The sequence below is a fragment of the Bufo bufo genome, chromosome 9 (genome assembly GCF_905171765.1).
Source record: "Bufo bufo chromosome 9, aBufBuf1.1, whole genome shotgun sequence".
In the NCBI taxonomy this organism is placed as follows: Eukaryota; Metazoa; Chordata; class Amphibia; order Anura; family Bufonidae; genus Bufo; species Bufo bufo.
Window position 1 is genome coordinate 50,358,176 of NC_053397.1, and position 23,998 is coordinate 50,382,173.

General features: G+C 43.6%; 1 protein-coding gene across 1 annotated transcript in view; it reads right to left on the bottom strand.

The window, feature by feature from the left end:
• Window positions 1–23,998, bottom strand: part of PLPPR5 (phospholipid phosphatase related 5) — a 303,783-nt gene that overhangs the window by 37,119 nt on the left and 242,666 nt on the right. The window contains exons 4-5 of the mRNA XM_040408734.1: window positions 7,269–7,445; window positions 3,403–3,522 (exon numbers count right to left, since the gene is read on the bottom strand). Coding sequence (XP_040264668.1) covers window positions 3,403–3,522; window positions 7,269–7,445 — 297 coding nt within the window. The remainder of the gene's footprint in view (window positions 1–3,402; window positions 3,523–7,268; window positions 7,446–23,998) is intronic.

Genomic DNA, 23,998 nt, shown 5'->3' on the forward strand with positions numbered 1-23,998 from the left:
ATGGAGGGGGATCGGTGGATGGCACTGTTATGGGGGGTGGATCTGTGGATGGCACTGCTATATATGTGTCACCCACAGATCCCCCACACCATAACAGTGCCATCCACATATCCCCCACCCCATAACAGTACCATCCACAGATCACCCCCCATAACAGTGCCATCCACAGATCTCTCCCCCCCCATAACAGTGCCATCCACATATCCCCCACCCCATAATAGTGGCATCCACAGATGCCCTAATATACTGAGGGGCCGGTGTCATGCAAATGCGGCGGGGCCGGTGCGGTCACTGTACTTCGGCCCCACCGCTCACTCACTGCTTTATTGCCTAAACATTTTATAATAATAGCTTTCATTGAAGTTCCGATCCCCAGCCCCATCTGTACTACTTACTAAATGTCCTGTAGCAGGCAGAGCAGGGCGGGCGGCCGGCCGTAACTCATTGACATCACGTGCCAGCGCCGCCTACTTTATGAATGAAGTAGGCGGAGCAGGCACGTGACGTCAGTGAGTTCCGGCCGGCCACCCGCCCTGCTCTGCCTGCTAAAGGACATTTACGGTAAATAAAAAAAGTATACATATTAGGTATTGCCGCGTCTATAACGACCTGCTCTATATAAATATCACATGACTTAATAACCACTCAGGTGAACACGATAAAAAAAAAAAAAAAACTGTGTCAAAAAGCCATTTTTTTTGTCACCTTACATCACAAAAAAGTGTAATAGCAAGCGATCAAAAAGTCATACGCACCACGAAATCATACCAATCAAACTGTCATATCATCCCGCAAAAAATGAGACTCTACCTAAGAAAATTGCCCAAAAAATAAAAAAAACTATGGCTCTCAGAATATAGAGACACTAAAACATGATTTTTTTGTTTAAAAAATGCTGTTATTGTGTAAAACTGAAATAAATAAAAAAAAAGTATACATATTAGGTATCGCCACTTCTGTAAGAACCTGCTGTATAAATATCACATCACCTAACCCCTCAGGTGAACACGGTAAAAAAAAAAGTGTACATCACAAAAAGTGTACAACAAAGCGATTCAAAAAGTCATATGCACCCTAAAATAGTACCAATCAAACCGTCATCTCATACTGAAAAAAATAAGCCCCTACTGTACATATGACATCGTTAAAAAACTATGGCTTTCAGAATATGGAGACATAAAAAAAAATTCTTTTTTCAAAAATGCTTTGTTATGTAAAACTGAAACTAACAACCAAAAAAAGTAGTCATATTTGGTATCCGTAACAACCTGCTCTATAAAAATACCATATGATCTAACCTGTCATATGAAGACTGTAAATAACAAAAAATAAAAACGGTGCCAAAACAGCTATTTTTTGTTACCTTGCCTCACATTAAGTGTAATATAGAGCAACCAAAAATCATATGTACCCTAAAATAGTACCAACAAAACTGCCACCTTATCCCATAGTTTCCAATAAATATTGAGTTTTGTTTGGTTGTTAACCCTTGCTTTGTTAGCGGAATTTTTTTTATTCAAATGACAAATCGGATAAAAAAAGTGAAATTCTGAAATTTCATCTCAATTTTCCATTAATTATTGTGGAACACCTAAAGAGTTAACAGAGTTTGTAAAATCAGTTTTGAATACCTTAAGGGGTGTCGTTTCCAAAATGGGGTCATTTTTGGATGGTTTCTATTATGCAAGCCTCACAAAGTGACTTCAGACCTGAACTGGTCCTTAAAAAGTGGGTATTGGAAAAATTCAAGATTTGCTTCTAAACTTCTAAGCCTTCTAACATCCCCAAAAAATAAAATGGCCTTCACAAAATGATCCAAATATGAAGTAGACATATGGGGAATGTAAAGTAATAACTATTTTTTGAATTATTACTATCTATTATAAAAGTAGAGAAATTGAAATTTGAAAATTTGAAAAATTCGATTTTTTTTTTGTCAATTTGGTATTTTTTTTTTTACTCAATTTTAGCACTGTCATGAAGTACAATATGTGACGATAAAACTTCCTTCTGAAGTTGCTGGACAGATCTTCTTTTCTAATGGTGTATATCCTGCTATCATAGCAAAACAGGGGCGGGCAGGACTTCACTAGATTTGTTTTGTTTCTACAGTTCCTCTTCTTGGTTTCTACTGTAGATTAGCAGGATGAGAGGGCAGAGAAAGAGGAGTAACACAAGTCTTCAGGTTCAGACTACACACAGGGTTCGTTTGTGGTCTATAACCATAGAGACACATAGGCCTGCTTAAAATTTGTACAAATAAAATATTTTGAATTTTTTTTTTTTTACTGGAGCAATGAAGCGACTGCATAATTTACATAGCCTTTTTATAGTTTTATGGTGTCCTAACTAAGGGCAACATAAACAAGTGACAGATCCCCCTAGCAAAATGCTGGGTCACTTTCTCTAATCCGTTTTGGCAAAATCATGTATTAAAAAGGTTCATAATGATGAGTCACGAATATTTATGAGCTCAGATTTGCTTTAAAGTGTAGATGTCGTTTCGGTTTAAAGAGTCTTCTTAGTAAAGCTCTAGACGCAGTGATGGCTAACCTCTGGCACTCCAGCTGTGGTGATACTACGACTCCCAGCATGCTTATTCATTTCTATGGAGTTCTGAGAACAGCCAAGCAAGTGTGCATCTTGAGAGTTGTAGTTTTACCACAGCTGAAGTGCCGGAGGTTAGCCATCACAGCTCCAGAGTCTGTCTTCAGTCTTCAGGTCTTCTGAGCACTGAAGATGCCTGTGTGTAACAAGTCACAGAAGCGGTGAGATTTAGAGCACATATACATAGTCAGGGTGGGGGTAACGACACAATGTAGGCTGGAAGCCTCTGTATGTTACTCACAGGCATCTTCAGCACTCAGTAAAATGCTAAAGACAGACTCTTCTTAGCAATGATGTTGAAGCTTCCCTAAGAAGACATTTTTACACCCTGTTTTCTAGAACACAAAACATCTTTCCCTCATTAAGTATACTACAAAAATGTTTAATATCCCTGTCCCTACACTATATTAAAAATAAGCTGAAATGACAATTACACTCTAAATTTGGCAATAGAAAATCGGTAAATCCCTTTTTCCATGCTCACAAGTCTCCTTGCCTTATCTCGTATTTGATGGGCATCTTAGTTGTTATACCGTAGATATACTGCCTGGCAAATGGCAATCCTATTTGAAAGTCAGTCGGTGGATCCCTGGCATACAGTCTGTCTGAAATTACTCTGCTATTCTGACTTTGTGCTGACAGGAGAAAAGGAGAGAAGCAGCTTGCCAGCCGCAGCGATATGCCGTATACCCTTTCAACTAGTTTTTTGTGTCAGATGCCTATTTTTATGTTACATGATCTAAAGTCACTTTCAAAGACAAAAGATAAAGTAAGACGTGAACATCAAGGACTTACCTTTTCCAAAGGACTTTCTACCCGGGGAATGCTGATCATTGGCATCTGTGCCAAATTATCAATGGGTGATTTTTCCTGTTCTGCCTGCCTTCCCTTAAAATTGTTAACCACACAGACGACCTGTTGTAAAACATACATTTTATAATATATAATATCTTTTATACATATGCTTACATTTTAGACAGTGGCATTTATAGAAGCAAGGGGGTCCTATAACAAACGTCAAAATGATCCTCACATTATGGTACAAGTTCTTTCACCAAGTACTAAATTTCCTGGTGTTCATTTCCTCTCCCGACTCTTTCTATGTCTCTTGGGCCAATTCCCCAACAAAGCAGTTAAAGAATGGAGTCCAACATGGCTCTAGGAGCAAAAGGAATTGGACAACCCTGGGCTCACTCCCTGTCCTCAAGGGCCCCCGTAGCAGCTGTATGATCTGCTTTTATTTTACACACACTTACACACAAAACCTACGAAAGACAAATAGAAAACATATATCTGTAACCACGAATACATGGCAGAACCATTTTTATTGAGAACTAAGTGCAGCTTTGCAGTAGGCAGTAGGCAAAGAAACTTAGACTACCTAGACAAAATCCATGCAAGTATGTAGAGATAACATAAAAGCTCCATGATGCATGGATGGGTTGAAGAACCCCAGCTCTGCAAGGAAACAATTACAGCTGTTGAGCCACCATGTTGTCTCAACTTTTTCACTTGGAAACTTGAACTTTTTTTGTCCGTGTATATACAATACCTTGAAAAAGTATTCATACCCCTTGAACTTTTCCACATTTTGTCATGTTACACCCACAATTTAAATGTATTTTTTGGGGATAAGTAGCAAAGTAGCAAGTATGTGCAAAGTGAAAAGAAAATGGTTCTTACATGGTTTTCAACATTTTTAATAAATAAAAAGTGTGGCTTGCATTTGTATAGCCCCATGTATTCTGATACCTCAAAATAAAATACAGTGTGACCAATTGCCTCCGGAGGTCACCTACTGTATTTTTCGCTTTATAAGATGCACTGGACTATAAGATGCACCCCAGGTTTAGACAACATAAAATTAGAAAAAATATCCTCTTGGTCCTCTTTGAAACGAATGTGATTTACTGGTGTTTTACTGAAGTGGAGGGGTCAAGGTCAGTACCTTTAGGGTGTAATGTGTGTGGAGAAATAGTTTTGGTCAGCTCCTGTTACCCTTACTGTGTCATCTGCTGACCAATGTAAGCCGCAATGGTGTATGTGGTCACCTCATTAAATGTACCAAGTTCTGTTACACACATACAGCTCTACTACACCCAAAACAGTTCTGTTACACACATACAGCACTGCTACACACAAACAGTACTGCTCCACACATAATGCTCTATTATACACATACATTTCTGTTACACACATACAGTTCTGTTCCACACATACAGCTCTGCTACACATAAATACATACACACAGCACTGCTACACACATACACGCATGCACACACAAACACGCACACACACACACTTATCTTTAATAGAAACTCACATTTCCCTGCACTAGTCGTGGCTGCATAGTTCTTCTGTTCTGGCTCCTCTCACTGATAACATCATCAAAGGTCCATTAGCTGTACTTGGAGTTCTTATTTCCTTTCAGTACAGCACATCCCCATATGTTGACTATGATCTCCTGCTTGGTGTCGACTGGATAAAAGAGGTGAGTGCAGATGCACGGCTCTCTCACTGAGCAGCGAGGAAGTCTGGCCATGCTAGATCTGCCTGGCTGCTGTTTATAAGACACAGGCACTTTTTAGCAAGATTTTTTCTTACTAAAAAGTGCATCTTATAAAGCGAAAAATACATTAATTAGTAAATGAAGTCCATCTGTATGTAAAATATTCTTAGTATAACTACAGATGTTCTGTGAAGGCCTCAGAGGTTTGTTAGAGAAAATTAGTGATCAAACAGCATCATGAAAACCAAGGAACACACCAGAAAGGTCAGGGAGAAAAAGTTGTGGAGAAGTGTAAAGCAGGGTTAGGTTATAAAAAAAATGTTCCAAGCTCTGAACATCTCACAAAGCACTGTTCAATCCATTATCTGAAAGTGGAAGGAGTATGGCATAACTGCAAACCTACCAATACATGGCTGTTTACCTAAACTGACAGCCCAGGGAAAGAGAGCGCTAATAAGAGAAGCAGCCATGGTCACATAGGCATGCACACGGGGTGTGCAGGGTGTGCCTGGGCACACCCTAATCAAGCCTGCTGGCTGGCGAATACTAATGAAGCGCTTCCATTTTGGAAGCGCTCATTAGTAGCGGAGGACCAGGAAGCGGTGAACACTATGTACTTACTGCTTCCTGGTCCTCTCCTGTCGGCTGTGCAGGGCTGCGCACAGCGTAAGGGCGCTTTGTGATGTCACGCTGTGCGCGCCAGTTCAGAGCACAACCGACAGCAGGAGAAAGAGGATCGCGGGCGTCGTCGCCCAGGAGCAGAGAGGTAAGTGTTTTTTTATTTTATAAAAAATGAGGCTGCTGGGGGCATAATGGAGGCTAATGAGAGGCATAATGGGGGCTAATGAGGCATAATGAGGCTAATGAGGCATAATGGGGCTAATGAGGCATAACGGGGGCTAATGAGAGGCATAATAGGGGCTAATGAGAGGCATATTGGGGCTAATGAGGCATAAGGGCTGATAATGGGGGCTAATGGCATAAATACATACATACACATGCGCGCGTGCGGTGTGTGTTTGTGCTTTAGGGTGCACACCCTAATGCAATAGGCGGCGCACGCCTATGCATGGTCACTCTGGAGGAGCTGTAGAGATCCATAGCTCAGTTGTGAGAATCTGACCACAGGATAACCATTAGTTGTGTACTCCACAAATCTGGCCTTTATGAAAGAGTAGCAAGAAGAAAGCCATTTTTCAAAGCAAGCCATAATAAGTCCCATTTGCAGTTTGCCACAAGCCATGTAGGGGACACAGCAAACATGTGGAAGAAGGTACTGTGGTCAAATGAGACCAAAGTTGAATTTTTTGGCGTAAATGCGAAACCCTATGTGTGGCGGAAAACTAACACTGCACATCACGCTGTACACACCATCCTCACCATAAAACATGGTGGTGGCAGCATCATGCTGCTGTGGGGATGCTTTTCTTCAGCAGGGGCAGGGAAGTTGGTCAGAGTTGGTGGGAAGATGGATGAAGATAAATACTCCTGGAGGAACCTGTTGGAGGCTGCAACAGACTTGAGACTGGAGCAGAGCTTCACCTTCCAGTAGAACAACAATCCTAAACATACAGCCAGAGATACACTGGAATGGTTTAGATCAGGGATGCCCAACCTGCGGCCCTCCAGCTGTTGAAAAACTACAACTCCCAGCAGGCCTGGATAGACTACAGCTATTAGGGCATGCTGGGAGTTGTCGTTTTTCAACAGCTGGAGTGCCGCAGGTTGAGATCCCTGGTTTAGATCAAAGAATATTTATGTGTTCAAATGGCCTAGTCAAAGTCCTAAATCCCATTGAGGATCTGCGGCAAGACTTTAAAATTGCTGCTCACAGACGCTCTCTATCCAAACTGACTGAGTTTGAGCTAGAAGAATGGGCAAAAATTTCAGCCTCTGCAAAGATGGTAGAAACATACCCCCTGAAGATTTGCAGCTGCAATTGCAGCGAAAGTTGGTCCTATAAAGTTTTGACTGAATACAATTGCACGCCACTTTCCAGATTTATGTTTATAAAAAAGTTGGAAAACAATGCATCATTTTCTTTTCACTTCGCACATACTTACTACTTTGTGTTGGTCTATCACAAAAAATCTCAATAAAATAGCATTGCAGCTTTGTGAATAATTGACTAAATAGAAGTTTCTATACATACCAGAAACACAGCTATTGATATCCCAATAAGAAACCCGGCTATGACATCTGACCAATGATTGCGATATTCTGCCACTCTGTTTATTCCAGTTAGGAATGCCAGACACATCAAGCCCAGGCAAAGGACAGGTTTGGCAAGTCGTGTCCCTTTGGTTTTAATGGTGCTGGTAATGTACATCTGTAAAATAAAGATCAGATGCATCAATCACATTAATACATATACGGTAGAGAAATTCGCTATTAGTGACCTCTCACTGCGAGCGCCCATTCACACGGCTGTATGAACGGGTCCACACCCGTTCCGCTATTTTGCGGAACGGGTGCTGATCCATTCATTTCAAAAGGGCCGTGTGCTGTCCGCATCCCTAGTTCCGTTCCGGGGCCCTGCAAAAAAAGATAGATAAAAATGCCTATTCTTGTCCGCAATTGCGGACAAGAATAGGCATTTTTTTATGATAGTGCCAGCCATGTGCGAATTTGCGCAACGCACACGGGCTGGCATCCGTGTTTTGCGGATTGCAAAACACTACGGTCATCTGAGTGAGCCTCTTAGCCTGAGAAGAGAGATGATGCAAATAGTAACTCCTGCTCTGGAAGTTTCTGAACTCCAATGCATTGCAATACATTACATGGTCACCTATTCGTTTGAAAGGGTACCATGTAATAATTAATTTTCCCTGTAGCAGTGTATGGCTAACTGAAAATTCCTATGGTGACAACAACTAATTCCAGTGGATTCTACAATTTGCATTTAAAAGGGTTGACCCATGAGCAAGCGCAGCCTTCCCTTTATTGTTTATCTGCTCCTCATTGGAATTGCATCAGTGAGCAGGTGTAATAACAAGCTGCCCCATTCACTTCAATGGGACTCCTCGTTCCTATACACTTGTACCGCCCATCCCCCCGGCACCCCTGTCGATCTTGAGGATAGGTCATCAATGTTAAAATCCCGGAGAAACCCTTTAATATGGGAGACTTAGGACATTTATTTTGTGATCATGGGGTTACAATGGTTGGACCTACCAAGTGCTCAAATATTTATCCCCTGTCCTTTCGATAGGTGATTAAAATCTTGCATATGGGCAGCCCCTTTACCCATGTCACAGCAATATTGCAGCTGGTTTGCAGCTCAAAACAATTATCCTTTCAACATCTAGATTGGTGGTCCACAACCTGAAGCGCTTTAGGCGTTGCAAAACTTTGAAATCCAGCATGCCGTGACAACAACTGCAAGCCTTCAGAGCATACTTCAATTTATGGTTTTGCAATAGCTGATGAGCCACAGGTTGGAGACCATAGATCTAAAGGACAATCATCAAACATGATACGTCATATAGTCAAGGATAACGACCACAGAAATGACACTGATATAGTTCTGCTGGTCCAGGGAATTGACTAAATCTTGGCACAGTCATGACTGCAATAACCATCTCCTTTCCACTCGTACAGCTTGGCATGTTGCACAGCTTTTCATGGTTCTTTTTATGGTCTCAAATAAAACTCTTCACTTGCAGCTAATATGAATATATTATTGCTACTACTGATGGACATACACACCATTTAGGATTCACTATTATATTCTATATATACTTTGTGCTGTGATTTATAGTTAGTAGTTTTATTAATTTGACATTTGCAAGGAACTGTATATGTAGAAGATTACTGTAAGCAGTTGTCCTAGGTGAAACACTGTAATAGAGTGTTCAGGGATGATGGCAAGGACCACATGTTACACATTATAAGTTAAAGACTAGATATGTCCCGAACTATTAGCCGGCGAACAGTTCCCGACGAACATAGCTTGTTCACGTTCGCCGCGGCGGGCCGAACATATGCGATGTTCGGTCCGCCCCCTATACATCATCATTGAGCAAACTTTGACCCTGTACCTTACAGTCAGCAGACACATTCCAGCCAATCAGCAGCAGACCCTCCCTCCCAGACCCTCCCACCTCCTATCAAAAAGCAAGGACAGCATCCATCTTAGATTCATTCTGAAGCTGCAGTGTCACAAATTTGACTAAGTTGTAATCGCAATGCGATTAATACAGGTTATATTAATCCCATTGCGATTACAACTTAGATCTGAGTTCCTAATGGTTGTATTGCTAGAATATAACGAAGATTGAGAATATAGTGCTATATTCGTTATATTCGTCAATTCTAGCAATACAACCATTAGGAACTCAGATCTAAGTTGTAATCGCAATGGGATTAATACAGGTTTTATTAATCGCATTGCAAATTTAACTTACCACACTCTGCGTCAACTACGTTATTTTCCATGGGAGTTTCGCCATGGATCCCCCTCCGGCATGCCACAGTCCAGGTGTTAGTCCCCTTGAAACAACTTTTCCATCACTATTGTGGCCAGAAAGAGTCCCTGTGGGTTTTAAAATTCGCCTGTCTATTTAAGTCTATGGCGTTTCGCCCGGTTCGCCCGTTCGCGAACATTTGCGGAAATTCGCGTTCGCCGTTCGCGAACGGAAAGTTTTGATGTTCGCGACATCTCTATTAAAGACTATGGTTTCAAGTTGAAAGAGAGCTCTGCACACAAAACATTCCAGAATTATTGACAAACTGACCTCAACATGGTGCAAAATCGTATTTGTAGCTATAGAACACATTTGATGGATGTGATTGCTGCTAAAGAGGGATCTACAGGTTAACAAATTCAGTTCACTTTCTTTTTGTCTCTGTAATGTGAATGTTTACTTAAAGGGGTTGTCCGGGTTCAGTTCTGAACCCGGATATAACCCTTCTTCACCCATTCAGCCCCATGAGTGGAGCATCAGAGCATTTGGCAAGGGCTTTTTCGTCACATCCGGTGATGTACCGGGCTTCTGATGGGCATGCTAGCCGCTGATGTCACAGGCACTAATGGGTGGTCTTTAGCTCTGCCCTAGCCTGTATACCAGCCTAAGGCAGCGATAAAGACCACCCCTTAGTGCCAGTGACATCCCCAGGAACACTGCTAGGCAGAAACCTATGTCTAGCAGTGTGTCAATGTAAACAAAACAGCCTTTGCCCTGCTCAATGCAGCGCCGGGCAAGGGGGAGCATCGGAGCATGAAATGCTCTGATGTTTCACTCATAGGGCCTGAATGGATGAAGAAGGGGATATGTCCGGGTTTAGCTCTGAACCCGGACAACCCCTTTAATGTGCTCAGTAAAAGACACCATTTGTGTGTTAATGGAAGTAAATGGGAGACAACCAGGCATATGCCCATGTTTATGCAAATGAGTTTTTACATGACAAAACTGTATAGAAACGTTATTGAATATTGTTAGGACAATCAGAAAACTTTTTGTCTCCCTAATGATATTGATCTAGGTGTGCAGGTCCTCCCAAGCCATCCAACAGATGAAAAATAACTTTGAGGTTTACTGGTTCTCAGTCAGATGAGAGCTGGTTTGGAATATCTCAGAGTGCATAAGGCTGTTATTGTAAGGTATGCTGGCTGTTATCTGTCTCATGGATAGATGGATGGCTTGTACATACCTGGCTTTTGGCATATAGCCTTTGTGTGGTTGTCTATTGTATGTTATACATAATAGGAGTCTAAGATGCATCCAACTATCCTCTTAATGCTGTTGCCAAGCCATTTTGATGGGGTTTCTATTAATTTCTAACCTTTTTTATGAGCCAGACACTTTCTTCTTTTCCAAGCAGGGGGTGCCTGCGGTTCTCCCATTGACTTCCATTGTATTAAATTGCATTTGAGTACTCGGATCTGCCGAGCCTAGCGATGCTCGAGCCGAACAGTAGTCTGGCCGAGCATGCTCACTCATCAGTATTTTTTATTTATCGCTTCAATGTATCTGCAATGAAAAATAAAGCAACTTCCAACAGTTTCTTGCTAGCCTACCAAAAGTGCAGTATATTAACACTGAGTAGAAGAATAATGAGAGGAAGTGTGACTGCAGGATGAGATTACACAGAGTTATTTGTAGAACTGTAGACAGAAAAACGTAGGAGATTGTTAATTAAGACAATTTGCAAAGTTGCTTCGTTTTTCATTTGTCATGCATGGGGACAATAATACCATGTAGCAAGATAGAGTATGTTTCTTTTCTATCTACTAAGGGCTCATGCACACAAACTTATTTTTTGTCGGTGTCCATTCCTTTTTTCTTTGCGGCCCGTATGTGGAACCATTCATTTTTATGGGGCCGCAAAAATAACCTGGAAATGACTCTGTGTACTTTCCGTATCCATATGTCCGCAAGTCCGTTCCTCAAAAAAATAGAACATGTCCTATTCTTGTCCATTTTGTGGACAAGGACAGGCATTGTTAGGCTCAATTCACACGTCCATTATAACACTCCGTTTCCGTTCCGTTTTAAATCGGAACGTTTTTTCGGATCCATTAATTTCAATTGCCTCAGCAAAAATGCGGACACCAATCATAGTGCTGTCCGAATCACTGAATCCGTTCCGTTTTCCTATTTTCGAGTATGCGGATCCTGAAAAAAAAATTAAGCTTGTCCTACTTTCTGTCAGTTTTTCTGGTCCGTTGTCCATTCAAGTCAATGGATCCGCATAAAAACGGATGACATGCACAAAACCATCAGTTGACAGGAAACAAAAAAATTAATTAAGTCCAGCCCTCAGTGCCTGTGGTGAGAGAAGTTCAGGTCATCTTCTGCTCTCCTGCTCTCCTGCAAAATGGCATATGAAGTGGACCGATTGATCACTAGGATCCAGGAACGGCCCTCTCTATGGGATACCAGACAAGAGGCCTACCAAAATAGGTCGCTAAAGGACCGGTGTTGGAAGGAAATTGCCCATGAACTTTTGCCATCCTCCTGGGACTCAGGCAACTTAGCCAAGAGGGAAAAAATAAGTGAGTAAATATATTATAATATGTGTAATTTAACTTTTCCATCTGTCCTAGAGCAGTATACTGTACGTGCTTGTCATTTTTTTTGTGCTAATTAGAAAATTGCAGCTTGCAGACATGTGGTTCACTGCATTTATCAGAGATTTCTTACACAGCTCCTACTACACCAAAAGCACAATAAAATGGCACCTGTTCTAGAAGATGTCCTCTGTTTTCACCACTTTTTTTTTTGGTGCCCTAGCAACATCTATTCCTCCTCCTCTTTTTTCTTTTGGAAAAAACAAAACAAAACGGAAACACGGAACGGATTCGGAAGCACTTTAGTAAAAAAAACGGAAGGTTGTACTGAAAAACAGATCCGCAAAAAAAAGGAACGTTTATCTGGAAAGTTAAAAATACTGATGTGTGAATGGAGCCTTACAATGGATCTGCAAAAAATACGGATGCAATATGGATGTCACATGGATATTATCCATTATTTTGGCGGATACATACGGTTGTGTGCATGAGCCCTAACTGTTGTATATGGCTAAATGATTATTCATAATAATATATATATTGTTCTGAAGGAACACATGCGGGACAAATTCTAATTTCTAATGACACCATTTAATATTTCATACAATGTAGTGGGCAGCTGTAAAAATAAATCCAATTGGGGTAAAATTTGAAAAAAAAAAAAATTCTGCCATAGTTTTATGGGTTTAGTTTTTACAGCATTCCCTGTTCGGTAACACTGACCAGTAAGCTTCATTCTATGTATCAGTAAGAATACAGAGATATTGCATTTATATAGGTTTTGTTTCAATAAATTTTTGTTTTCTTTGTATTGCCATATTATGACCCCCATAACTTTTTTATATTTATGTCTACGGAGGTGAGTGAGGGCTTATTTTTGCATGGCGATCTGTAGTGTTCACTAATACCATTTTGGAGTGTGTATGACTTTTTGATCACTTATTATTCTTTTTTTTGGTGGGCAGACAAGGACGTTTTTTTATTTCATTACAGCATTCAGAACAGGTGTTTTGGGATGCTGCAGCATCTTGGTGCAAAGGATCTTTATTGTTTATTTACTTATTTTATTTATTATGGGGGGATGATTTTAATTTTATTTTTAAAACATATTTTACGACCCCCAACAAGCAATTGTTTGTCCCATAGACTGCAATGAATTGCCATTGCTGCCTATGAGAGTTGCACTATGTTCCTATAGAGCCCCGCCACCTGCAGGTCTCCATAGGAATTTCCGCTGTGATAGCCTTAGATCCTTCAGAGGGACTGAAACTATCACAATAAATGAATGGCTCCCCTGATCACCGTGCAGAGCAGCAGTTCGGGCCCCAGGGGTGCAATGCTCCCAGGGGAAAGCTGCCTCAGATGCTGTGGTCACAATTGACTATAGTATCTAAGGCGTTAAATGTAAAGCCAATCACAGACATAAGCCCCGGATCTCTGCTATGGGAAATAGCAGAAACCCGGTGGCTATTGCACCTTCTTTGCTCTGGAGCAGGTTTCATCATTAAAGACCTGACCAGTGCTGTACCCAGGGCCGCCATCAGGGGGGTACAGCCGATACCCCAGTAAGGGGCCCGGACCCCGGGGGGGGCCGGCCAGTTCCAATAAAAAAAATTTTTTTTCTGCTTCCATTTGTCAGCAGGGGGGCAATTGATTATTCCTTGCCCAGTTGCCCGACCCCCCTGGGCCCCCGCTCCGCTGATTCCTGTATCATTTATACCAACCAACAACCTAACCTGCAGATGGTATCCGGCTCCGGCTGCATTCCCCTTTAAAAGGCTCTGAGCCACTGCGCAGAGGAACGTAGCTGCGCAGCGGCAGGTGACGTCAGAAGCTGTCGCTGCCTGCTGCTACCTCACGCCGTGACGCCGCCGACCTTCAGATTAGCGCGGCAGGAACTTCTCTTCTGGCCTCTGGCTGGGAGTGGGGGGATGGACTGCCTAGCCCTGGAATCAAATCTGGAAAGAATTGTGGAGGTTGTGGAAGCCTGCCCAGCTGCCCTAGTGCCCTCGCCCCTCCATCACACACATGTTGTTGGACTTGGACTTGGATGGACCCACCTAATGAATCATTAAGGTCCATTAGGTTAGGTTATTACTTGACTTGTTTTCATAAGGGGCTGGGTGGGCTGGCAAGGGAGGGGTTAATAACAATAAGTGATGGATCATGGAGGATCATCATGGCCCTGGATAATGTTGCTCGGTCTTTGCTAGTCTTTGCTCGGGGGTAAAATGCAAAGCTGTTTTCTGAATTATCCCACAGGGCCATGATCCTCCATCACTTATTGTTATTAACCCCTCCCTTGCCAGCCCACCCAGCCCCATTTAGCTGTGTGTTCTGCTTTGAAAAAAAAGTTTAGACCATGAAGGGGTTAATTAAGTGTTGGAGGGGGTGTTATATATGTGCATATTGTGTTTGGGATCCATTTAAAGGCGTTGTCCGGGTTCAGAGCTGAACCCGGACATACCCTTATTTTCACCCAGACAGCCCCCCTCAGGCTAGCATCGGAGCGTCTCATGCTCCGATGCGCTCCCGTGCCCTGCGCGATTTAGCTCTTTTGTTTTCAATAACACACTGCCGGGCGGTAACTTCCGCCCGGCAGTATGTTCGGTGACGTCACCAGCTCTGAGGGGCGGGCTTTAGCTCTGCCCTAGCCGTTTTACTGGCAAATGCAGAGCTAAATCCCGCCCATCAGTGCCGGTTACGTCACCGGGGTTCCTGTCAGCCCCATGGAGAGCCCCGGTACGTCACCGGAACTCCTAAAAATGCCTTTGCCCTGCGCAATTTAGCGCAGGGCAAAGGAGAGCATCGGAGCATGAACTGCTCCAATGCTCATGTCAAGGGGGCTGCCGGGGTGAAAATGGAGATATGTCCGGGTTCAGATCTGAACCCGGACAACCCCTTTAACAAGTTTGACCAGTTGGGTTTGAGAGTGGTTGAGTGTCATCCACCGATCCCCCATAAAAATGTGTCATCAAAAAATCCCCCATAAAAATGTGTCATCCACAGATCCCCCATAAAAATGTGTCATCCAAAGATCCCCCATAAAAATGTGTCATTCACAGATCCCCCATAACAGTGTGTCATCCACAGATTCCCCCCATAACAGTGCCTCATCCACAGATTTCTCCCCCCCCCCCCATAACACTGTAACAGTAAACCTTGTGCTTTTCAGGTGTTTTTTCTTAAATGTGCCAGGGGAAGATTGCTAGGGCAGATTAGAACAGGTAGTATAGTTAGTGTTAGTGTAGGGTCCTGCTTAAAGGGAAACTGTCACCAGTTTTATGGTGTCCTAACTAAGGGCAACATAAATAAGTGATTGATTCTCTTAGCACAATGCTGGGTCACTTTCTTTAATTGACCCAGTCAATCTGCCAACATCTTGTATTGAAAAGCTCCAGCTGATAATGATGAGTCCTGAATATTCATGAGCTCCTGACTCTCCCCTGCCCACCAGCTGCTGATTGACAGTTTTTTTTTCCATATGAACCAGCAGCTGGTGGGCAGGGGAGTGGCTATAGCTCTGAATTAAATATACGCTGGACTCAATGACATCACGCCGGACTCCAATCAGATCATTAGCATGCGGCATCTTTGTGTGTATATTATGAGATAACCATCTGTCACACCAGTAAGTGAATACATCTAAGGCACTGTTTAGTAGTTAATGATTGTATATAATTAGTTAGATTATAATCAAATATCCACATGACAGGTTCCCTTTAAAGGGTCTACCTTGTCGTGGTAGCAGGCTTCATATTATTTGGTCAAAAAATAATTCCTTACTGAAATCACAGATTATCACTTTTTACTGTCTTTGTAGTTGTAAAAAAAATATGAAATTGGGGGTGGGTCCTTGGGGGTAGAGGGGGGCCGGGAGGCGGAGTCAGGACAGATTCTAAAGGGGCGCGGTAGGAGGGGGGGGCCCAGGCCTTGAGCTGTGTAAGGGGCCCCAAAATTTCTGATGGCAGCCCTGGCTGTACCTGTATGGCACTGGTTGGAAAGGAGATTTTTCTATTGATGATCTATCTTCAGGACGGCAGGGGTCTGACACCCCAAACCCTGTTAATCAGCTATTTCAGACTTTCAGCTTCGGTGTCAGAAGTAGACAGCTAGATCCATTGTGTAGTGGACGGAGCTATTTCCATTGAAGTGAATGGGAGCAGTGCTGCAGTTAGAATGTCTGTCCACTACACAATAGATGTAGCTGTCTACTTCCGACAACAAAACTAGTAGGAAACAGCTGATTGATGGGGGTGTGGGATGTCAGATCCTTGCCGATCAGATATTGAAGGCCACTTCTGAGGATAGGCCATTAATATTAAATCCTGAAATACCGCTTTGTACCTAAACCCAGCCAATGGATCAAGATTTATGATTCACTATAGGATGACAACAACCATAATATGTCATAGATGAAGCTACAGTATTTTTAATCTTCTGGAATCATTGCCTGGAATTGATTCAGTTAATGGACATTGTTAAAAGGCAGCCATTGAATTGTAAAGTAATGTGAAAGGAAGACATTGTATTGTATGGGGCTATTCCTTTAGAATTACACTTTTTTTTTTTTGTAGGGTAAGCACATTGGTCTGGTTGAATTTATCATTACGAACGTTTTCACACACTGTATTGAAATACACAAAGACAGGGATAGAAGTGGGTTGTTGACAATGCTGACATTGACCTTGGGCAAAGTTGCGCAAAATTGCTATGTGCTGCATATTAACCGTGAGCATTTTCAATTTGGCAAAAATGCGGAGCCTTTTTGCAGCAGAAAACTGTCTTGAGAATCTGGACACAAATCAAGTCATGACAATAGCTTGTCATAAAAAGTAATGCGCTTAGCCTTATGAAATTGACACTGCTTTTCTATTTTTATTGCCTGTGTTACTAGGGTAAAATGGCTTGTGAAATAATTCTCTATCTGAAACACTTAAAATGAATAATGGATAAAATATTTTCATACATATAATAATTCAGGTATTTATTCAGGAGCTTATTTTCTTTTGTTAAGTATCAAGCGCATGAAGTTGAATAAGCATTATTTAATTTTATAGCACCAACATATTCCACAGTTATATAGTCTAAAGAGATCATCACTCACAACATTGACCAATGGGACTCACAAGCTAAATTCCAAACTAAACCTATCAGTATGTTTTTGGAGTGTTTGATCAAAACAGTTTTCCCAGAGGAAGCCCTCACATTCCAAGATCTCCACCATAAATACCAAATTCCTAACAAAGATTTTTACAAATACCTTCAGATTAGGCATTTCATAAACTCAAAAATGATCCTCAAGGTGAAGGCCAATCAAAATATCTTCCATTTATGGTCTAGACCCCCTTCAACAGGTTCTACCTTGCGGCCCATTTACTCACTCATAGGTGACAAAGACTCTTTCACCAAGTCAACCATATTTCTCATGGGAACAGGAACTACAAACCACATACACTGACTTAGAGTGGTCTACTGCTCTTCGGTTCATCTCTTCCAACCTGAAATGTACTTTGCATGTATGAATCATTTGTGAAAAACATTTTAAGGTGTATTACACACCGTATAGATTGTGTAATATGTTCCCAGGCGTCTCACATCTCTGTTGGCGGAACTGCGGATGTAGAGGCACTCTACGTCATGTACTTTGGAACCGCCCTAAGCTAAATCCCTTGTGGCACCAAATTTTTGCCGTGGCTTCTGACATCACAGGTATTGGCACACAGCCTTCTCCAGCTCTAGGCCTTCTCCTTTTAACGGTAGATAGCATCCCCTTGAGATGCTGGATAGTAGTGGTCCATCTGTCCATATCAACCAAACTGGCAATAACGAGAAACTGGAAAAGCTACCAAATTCCTTCTGAGAAGGAGATCCTTCAGAAAGTGTATACTACATTCCTTTATGAGAATGCTAAGGCCCATGTGACCTCTACTGTTCCGAAAGATGTGGATGCCTGGACTTCCTCGAAATATGCCTTAGTCGCATAAATCTTGCTTCTTGCAATTGTGGATTTGCATGTTTATTTTGTATGTTTATTATACTGGAACCTTTCCTTGTTGTACTGTCTCTGTTTAATTATTTTCTTTGCTTTTTGATTATGTAATGTTATCCACATTTTTGAAAACTCAATAAAAATATACAGATAAAAAAAAAAGACTGTTCCAGTAGGTCAACCTCTTAAGGGTTTCTTAGGACATGAGAATACAGATGAGTGAATCAATTCGAAACAAATCAAATTCAACCAGAATTTTTTAAAAATTGGGTCAAATATGAATCAGAATTTTGGGTGATTTGGGCACATTTTCTAAAATGACATAAGCTATTTTTTTTTTTAGATCAGAAGGCAGGAGATATGAAGGAGGATCACGTGACCCCAGGCTGTGTGTGTAAATGCACACACCGGTAGACATTTGAAACCAAAAGTGAAACATTTTTCTAACCATTTAAAAAAAATAAAAAATCCTTCATTGTAGTTTTGTAAAGCGTCTATTTAATACTACCAGCAGCCATGCATTTGGAATGAGTTTAAAGACCTTGGAATGAGTTGCATACAGTCCTTGGTGACCCCACAACTTTTTAGTGCATTTGTTGCACTTTCAGTTGAGTCTCTTTAACCGATTTAGCCAAATCTAATCCGAATCAAAGTTCAAGAAATTCGCTCAGCACTACATATAGACATCACAGGCAAGGGTATTTCTAGTAGCCAAAGGGAAGAATCACTATGAAATAGTATATGTTGCTTGTAGCTACAGAATGTGGGACAATTTATTACATGATCACATCATGTTTGAACTGAGGCCATGTAAGTACCACAATTCTCCTGTGGTGGCTTTTGCAGGAAGATATGTTCAGCTGCTTAAGGGCACTTTCACACAAGTGGATGCCGTGCGGGTAATCTGCTGCCTAAAAAGAGAGCCAAGCCCCGTTCTGGACAGCAGAGACACGGAGCAGTAACATGACTGATAATGCTCCGTGCCTCTCTGTGACCTTTTTACTACAAAATCACAGTGAGATAAAGTTGTCACTGTGATTTTGTTGTAAAAAGGTCACAGAGAGGCACAGAGTATTATCAATCATGTTACTGCTCCGTGTCTCTGCTGTCCGGAACGGGGCTTGGCTCTCTTTCATGCAGCGGATTACCCGCACGGGATCCGCTCGTGTAAAAGAGCCCTAAACCTTTCCTTGGTAATCAGAACTGATCACTGGGGTTTTCACCTGCCGGCATTGTGGTGATCAGTTGGTGACAAGGATTGCTTTTTTAACAAATAAATTGTTTCCTTTAAACACTATTTTACATATGAATCAAACTACAGTACGTGAAAAGTTTTATTTAAAACTGTACACACTTACTGTATATTATATCTGAAGTAGATGGTGACATAACAGAACCTCAGTAAAGATAGTATTGCTCCTCGGCCCCCAACAGTATGTGGAATAAATAATTCTTGCTTTCTATGAGTATCCTACTGATTCTATAGAAGTCAATCACAACAGCCGACAATGGGCAATTATCAACATTAATCTGCACTCGACAAGTGCCAGGAAAAATAATAATTCATACATGGAAATTTCAAGAACAGTTGTTTCCATCTAACAAAAATATTATTTAAAATAGGAAAATGAATTATTCATGTGTAAAATCTTTTTGTTTATGGTAAATACACAGTCTGTTAATCGCCTTTTTTTCCAGAGACAAATGCATCTCATGGACCTTTATATAAGGTTAAAAACAAATACTCAATGTCTCAATGTCAAGCCAGAGAACGCAAGATCACCCATAATAACGTGCAGATTAGCCATCCCCTTGTGATGTCACAGCTGGGCAGAGCCCTATAAAACCCTGATCCTGTGCGGTCGCTGCCATTTTCCTGAGAGCTGAGCATAGGAAGAGATGTGAAAAATCACTCATGCACTAGGGAAAGTGTTGCTGCAAAGAGCAAACTGTTAATAAAGAGTGCAGGGAGAGTGTAGGAAACTGCTGAATTACAGAGTCTGCTACAATTTATCTTGCTATACATAACTGTGCAGAGCACCATAGCTAATCCATGTTATTATTAGCAGTAGAGTTACTGTGACATCAGTATTACAAGTAGGTCTAATTTAACGTTGTGTACATAAGAGTGCAGTGCACCATTAATCATAGTTACCGTATTTTTCGCCCTATAAGACGCACCGACCCATAAGACGCAACTAGGTTTTTGAGGAGGAAAATAAGAGAAAAAAATTTGAACCAAAAAATGTGTGCTTTTGGTGGGTTTTGAACTAATGGTGGTCTGTGGATGACACTATTATGGTGGATCTGTGGACGAAGCACTGTTATGGGGGTCTGTGGCTGACACTGTTATGGGGGATCTGTGGATGACACTGTTATGGGGGATCTGTGGATGGCACTGTTATGGGGGTGTCAGGGAACCATGAACCAGACGTACAACAAGAGATAAGTGAAAATAGAAGGCTTTATTGAAAATAAAGCTGTAAAGCAAAAGTCCAAACGGATGGTGAAACCGAGCAGAGTCTTTGCGAAGCCAGAGGTCAGGAACCAGAAGGGTAGTCAGACGAAGCCAGGATCAGGAACCAGCAGGGTAGTCAGACCGAAGCCAGGATCAGGAACCAGCAGGGTAGTCAGACGAAGCCAGGATCAGGAACCAGCAGGGTAGTCAGACGAAGCCAGGATCAGGAACCAGCAGGGTAGTCAGACGAAGCCAGGATCAGGAACCAGAAGCAGCAGCAGTCTTAGAAGCATGTGAACACAAGAGGACCAAGCAAGGAACTGAAGCCACAGACCTCCTATATATATGAGCTAGGCATCCAGCTCCTCCCAGGGGAAGGAGGAGCCGCAGGGTGGAAGGCTACAAGAAACCCAGGACCCAAGATGGCCGCCAGCACATGTCAAACGAAGGAGAGCAGCAAGCAGGTAAGACCATGACAGTACCTCCCCCTCAAGGGCCCCTCCTCCGCGGAGCACAAAACGGTTTCTGAGGGAAGCGTGCGTGGAAGGCTCGGAGCAAGGCAGGAGCATGGACATCTGCGGAGGGAACCCAGGAACGCTCCTCTGGACCATAACCACGCCAATGGACCAAAAACTGCAACCGACCGCGGACCAGGCGTGAGTCCAGGATATTGCTCACCTCATATTCCTCACGATTGCCCACTTGGACCGGACGAGGCCGAGGAACCGAGGAAGTGAAACGATTACAAACCAGTGGCTTCAACAGGGAGACATGAAACACGTTGGAGATCCGCATGCCAGGAGGAAGCGCAAGGGCATAGGCTACCGGGTTTACCCTGCGAAGCACTCGGAAGGGACCAACAAAGCGAGGCGCCAGCTTGGGAGTGGGCACTCGAAGGTTGAGGTTGCGGGTGGACAACCATACACGGTCTCCGACCTGGTAGGAAGGAGCAGGCGCTCGTCTGCGATCAGCCTGGAATCTCTGGTGCTGCGCAGAGACCTCAAGGGACTTCTGGATCTGTACCCAAGAAGCACGTAGGACGGAAAGGTGATCCTCCACAGCCGGAATATCCTGGGGAGAGAATACCTCCGGTAACACGGCAGGTTGGAACCCATAATTGGCCATGAAGGGAGACGTCCCAGAGGAAGAGTTCACCGCCGTGTTCCTGGCAAACTCAGCCCAAGGCAGGAGGTCAACCCAATTGTCTTGGTGATCGGAGACATAGCAACGAAGGAATTGCTCCAAGGCCTGATTGGATCGTTCTGCGGCCCCCATTGGACTGAGGGTGGTAGGCCGAGGAGAAGGAGAGATGAATCCCCAACTGGGAGCAAAAGGCGCGCCAGAACCTGGACACAAACTGACTCCCCCGATCCGACACAATCTCCTTAGGCAAACCGTGCAACCGGAAGACCTCCCTGGCAAAAATCGTGGCCAACTCTTGTGCAGAGGGTAACTTCTTGAGAGGAACACAGTGGCACATTTTGGAAAACCGATCCACAATCATGAGAATGACCGTATGGCCTCGGGATGCAGGGAGGTCCACAATGAAATCCATCCCCAGGTGTGACCATGGGCGCTCCCCGGTGGCTATGGGTTGCAGAAGGCCCAACGGAAGGTGCCGAGGGGACTTACTCTGGGCACAAACGGAGCATGCCGCTACATATGCGGCGATGTCGGAACGTAGGAAGGCCACCAGAACAGACGTGAAACAGCCCAGGACAGCTGATTCTTTCCAGGATGCCCCGCGGTCTTGGAGTTATGGTAGGTTCGCAACAACCGAGTGCGCAACTCCTCAGGCACAAAACATCTGCCGTTGGGTCACCCAGAGGGAGCACCAGATTGAGCCGCCAAAATCTGCTCACCCAGGGGAGAGGTCAGGCTGGTGCGAATGGCGGCCAGGATCTGATTCGGAGGTATGACCGAAGTCGGAATCGACTCCTCCCTGGACAGCTCGGAGTACTGCCGTGATAAGGCATCCGCCCTGATGTTCTTGGAACCGGGTAGGTAGGAGACCACGTAATTAAAACGTGACAAGAACAGAGCCCATCTGGCCTGACGTGGTGTCAATCTCTTGGCCTCAGAAAGGTAGGTCAGATTCTTGTGGTCCGTCAGGATGAGAACCGGAACCAGCGAACCCTCGAGCAAGTGCCTCCATTCTTTAAGGGCCTGCACGATGGCCAATAACTCCCTGTCACCAATCTGATAGTTGCACTCCGCGGAAGACAGTTTCCGGGAGTAAAACCCACAAGGAAGCAGAGGACCCTCTGGTGTTCTACGCTGAGACAGAAGGGCGCCTACTCCCGTCTCAGACGCGTCCACCTCGAGGACAAAGGACAACCCAGGGTTGGGATGCGACAGAATCGGAGCCGACACAAAGGCGGACTTTAGGGCCTCAAAAGCTCGGATGGCCTCGAGCGGCCAGACCTGGGAATTACTGCCCTTCCTGGTCAGATCCGTGAGAGGCTTGGCCAGCATGGAAAAGTCCTGATGAACTTCCGATAATAATTGGCGAAGCCAAAAAAGCGCTGCAGGGAACGAAGACCACTGGGCTGGGGCCACTGTAAGACAGCCGAAACCTTCTCAGGATCCATGGAGAACCCCTCAGCGGAAATGATGTAACCTAAGAAGGTTACCTGGGATCGGTGAAATTCGCATTTCTCAAGCTTACCGAACAGCTTGTTCTCTCGTAACCGTTGCAACACTCGTCTGACATCCAGAATGTGGGCCTCCATGGATTCAGAATATACCAAGATGTCATCCAAATAGACTACCACACACTGCTGCAACAGGTCACGGAAAACATCGTTGATGAATTCCTGAAAGACTGCGGGCGCATTGCACAACCCAAAGGGCATAACCAAGGATTCGTAATGACCGGTCCTGGTGTTAAACGCGGTCTTCCACTCATCGCCCGCCTTGATCCTTACCAGGTTATATGCCGCCCTCAGGTCGAGTTTGGTAAAGACCGTGGCCCCTTTAAGGCGATCGAACAGCTCGGAAATCAAGGGTATCGGGTAAGCGTTCTTGATCGTGATGCGATTGAGACCCCTGTAATCGATGCAAGGCCTCAACTCACCGCCCTTCTTTTTCACAAAGAAAAATCCAGCCCCTGCCGGGGACGAAGATTTGCGAATGTGTCCGCGTGAAAGCGCCTCCCTCACGTACTCCTCCATGGCCTCATTCTCCGCTACCGACAGTGGATAGACTTTGCCACGAGGAGGAACGGCACCAGATTGTAACTCTATGGCACAATCGTATGGGCGGTGCGGAGGTAGGGCAACCGCGCGCACCTTATCGAATACATCCCGGTACTCCTCGTATTCAGGAGGCAACAGAGAGTCCGAGGAAGTACACAGCAACTTGACAGACCCATGGATGCAACTAGCCCCACACTGCGGTGACCACGAGAGGATCTCGACC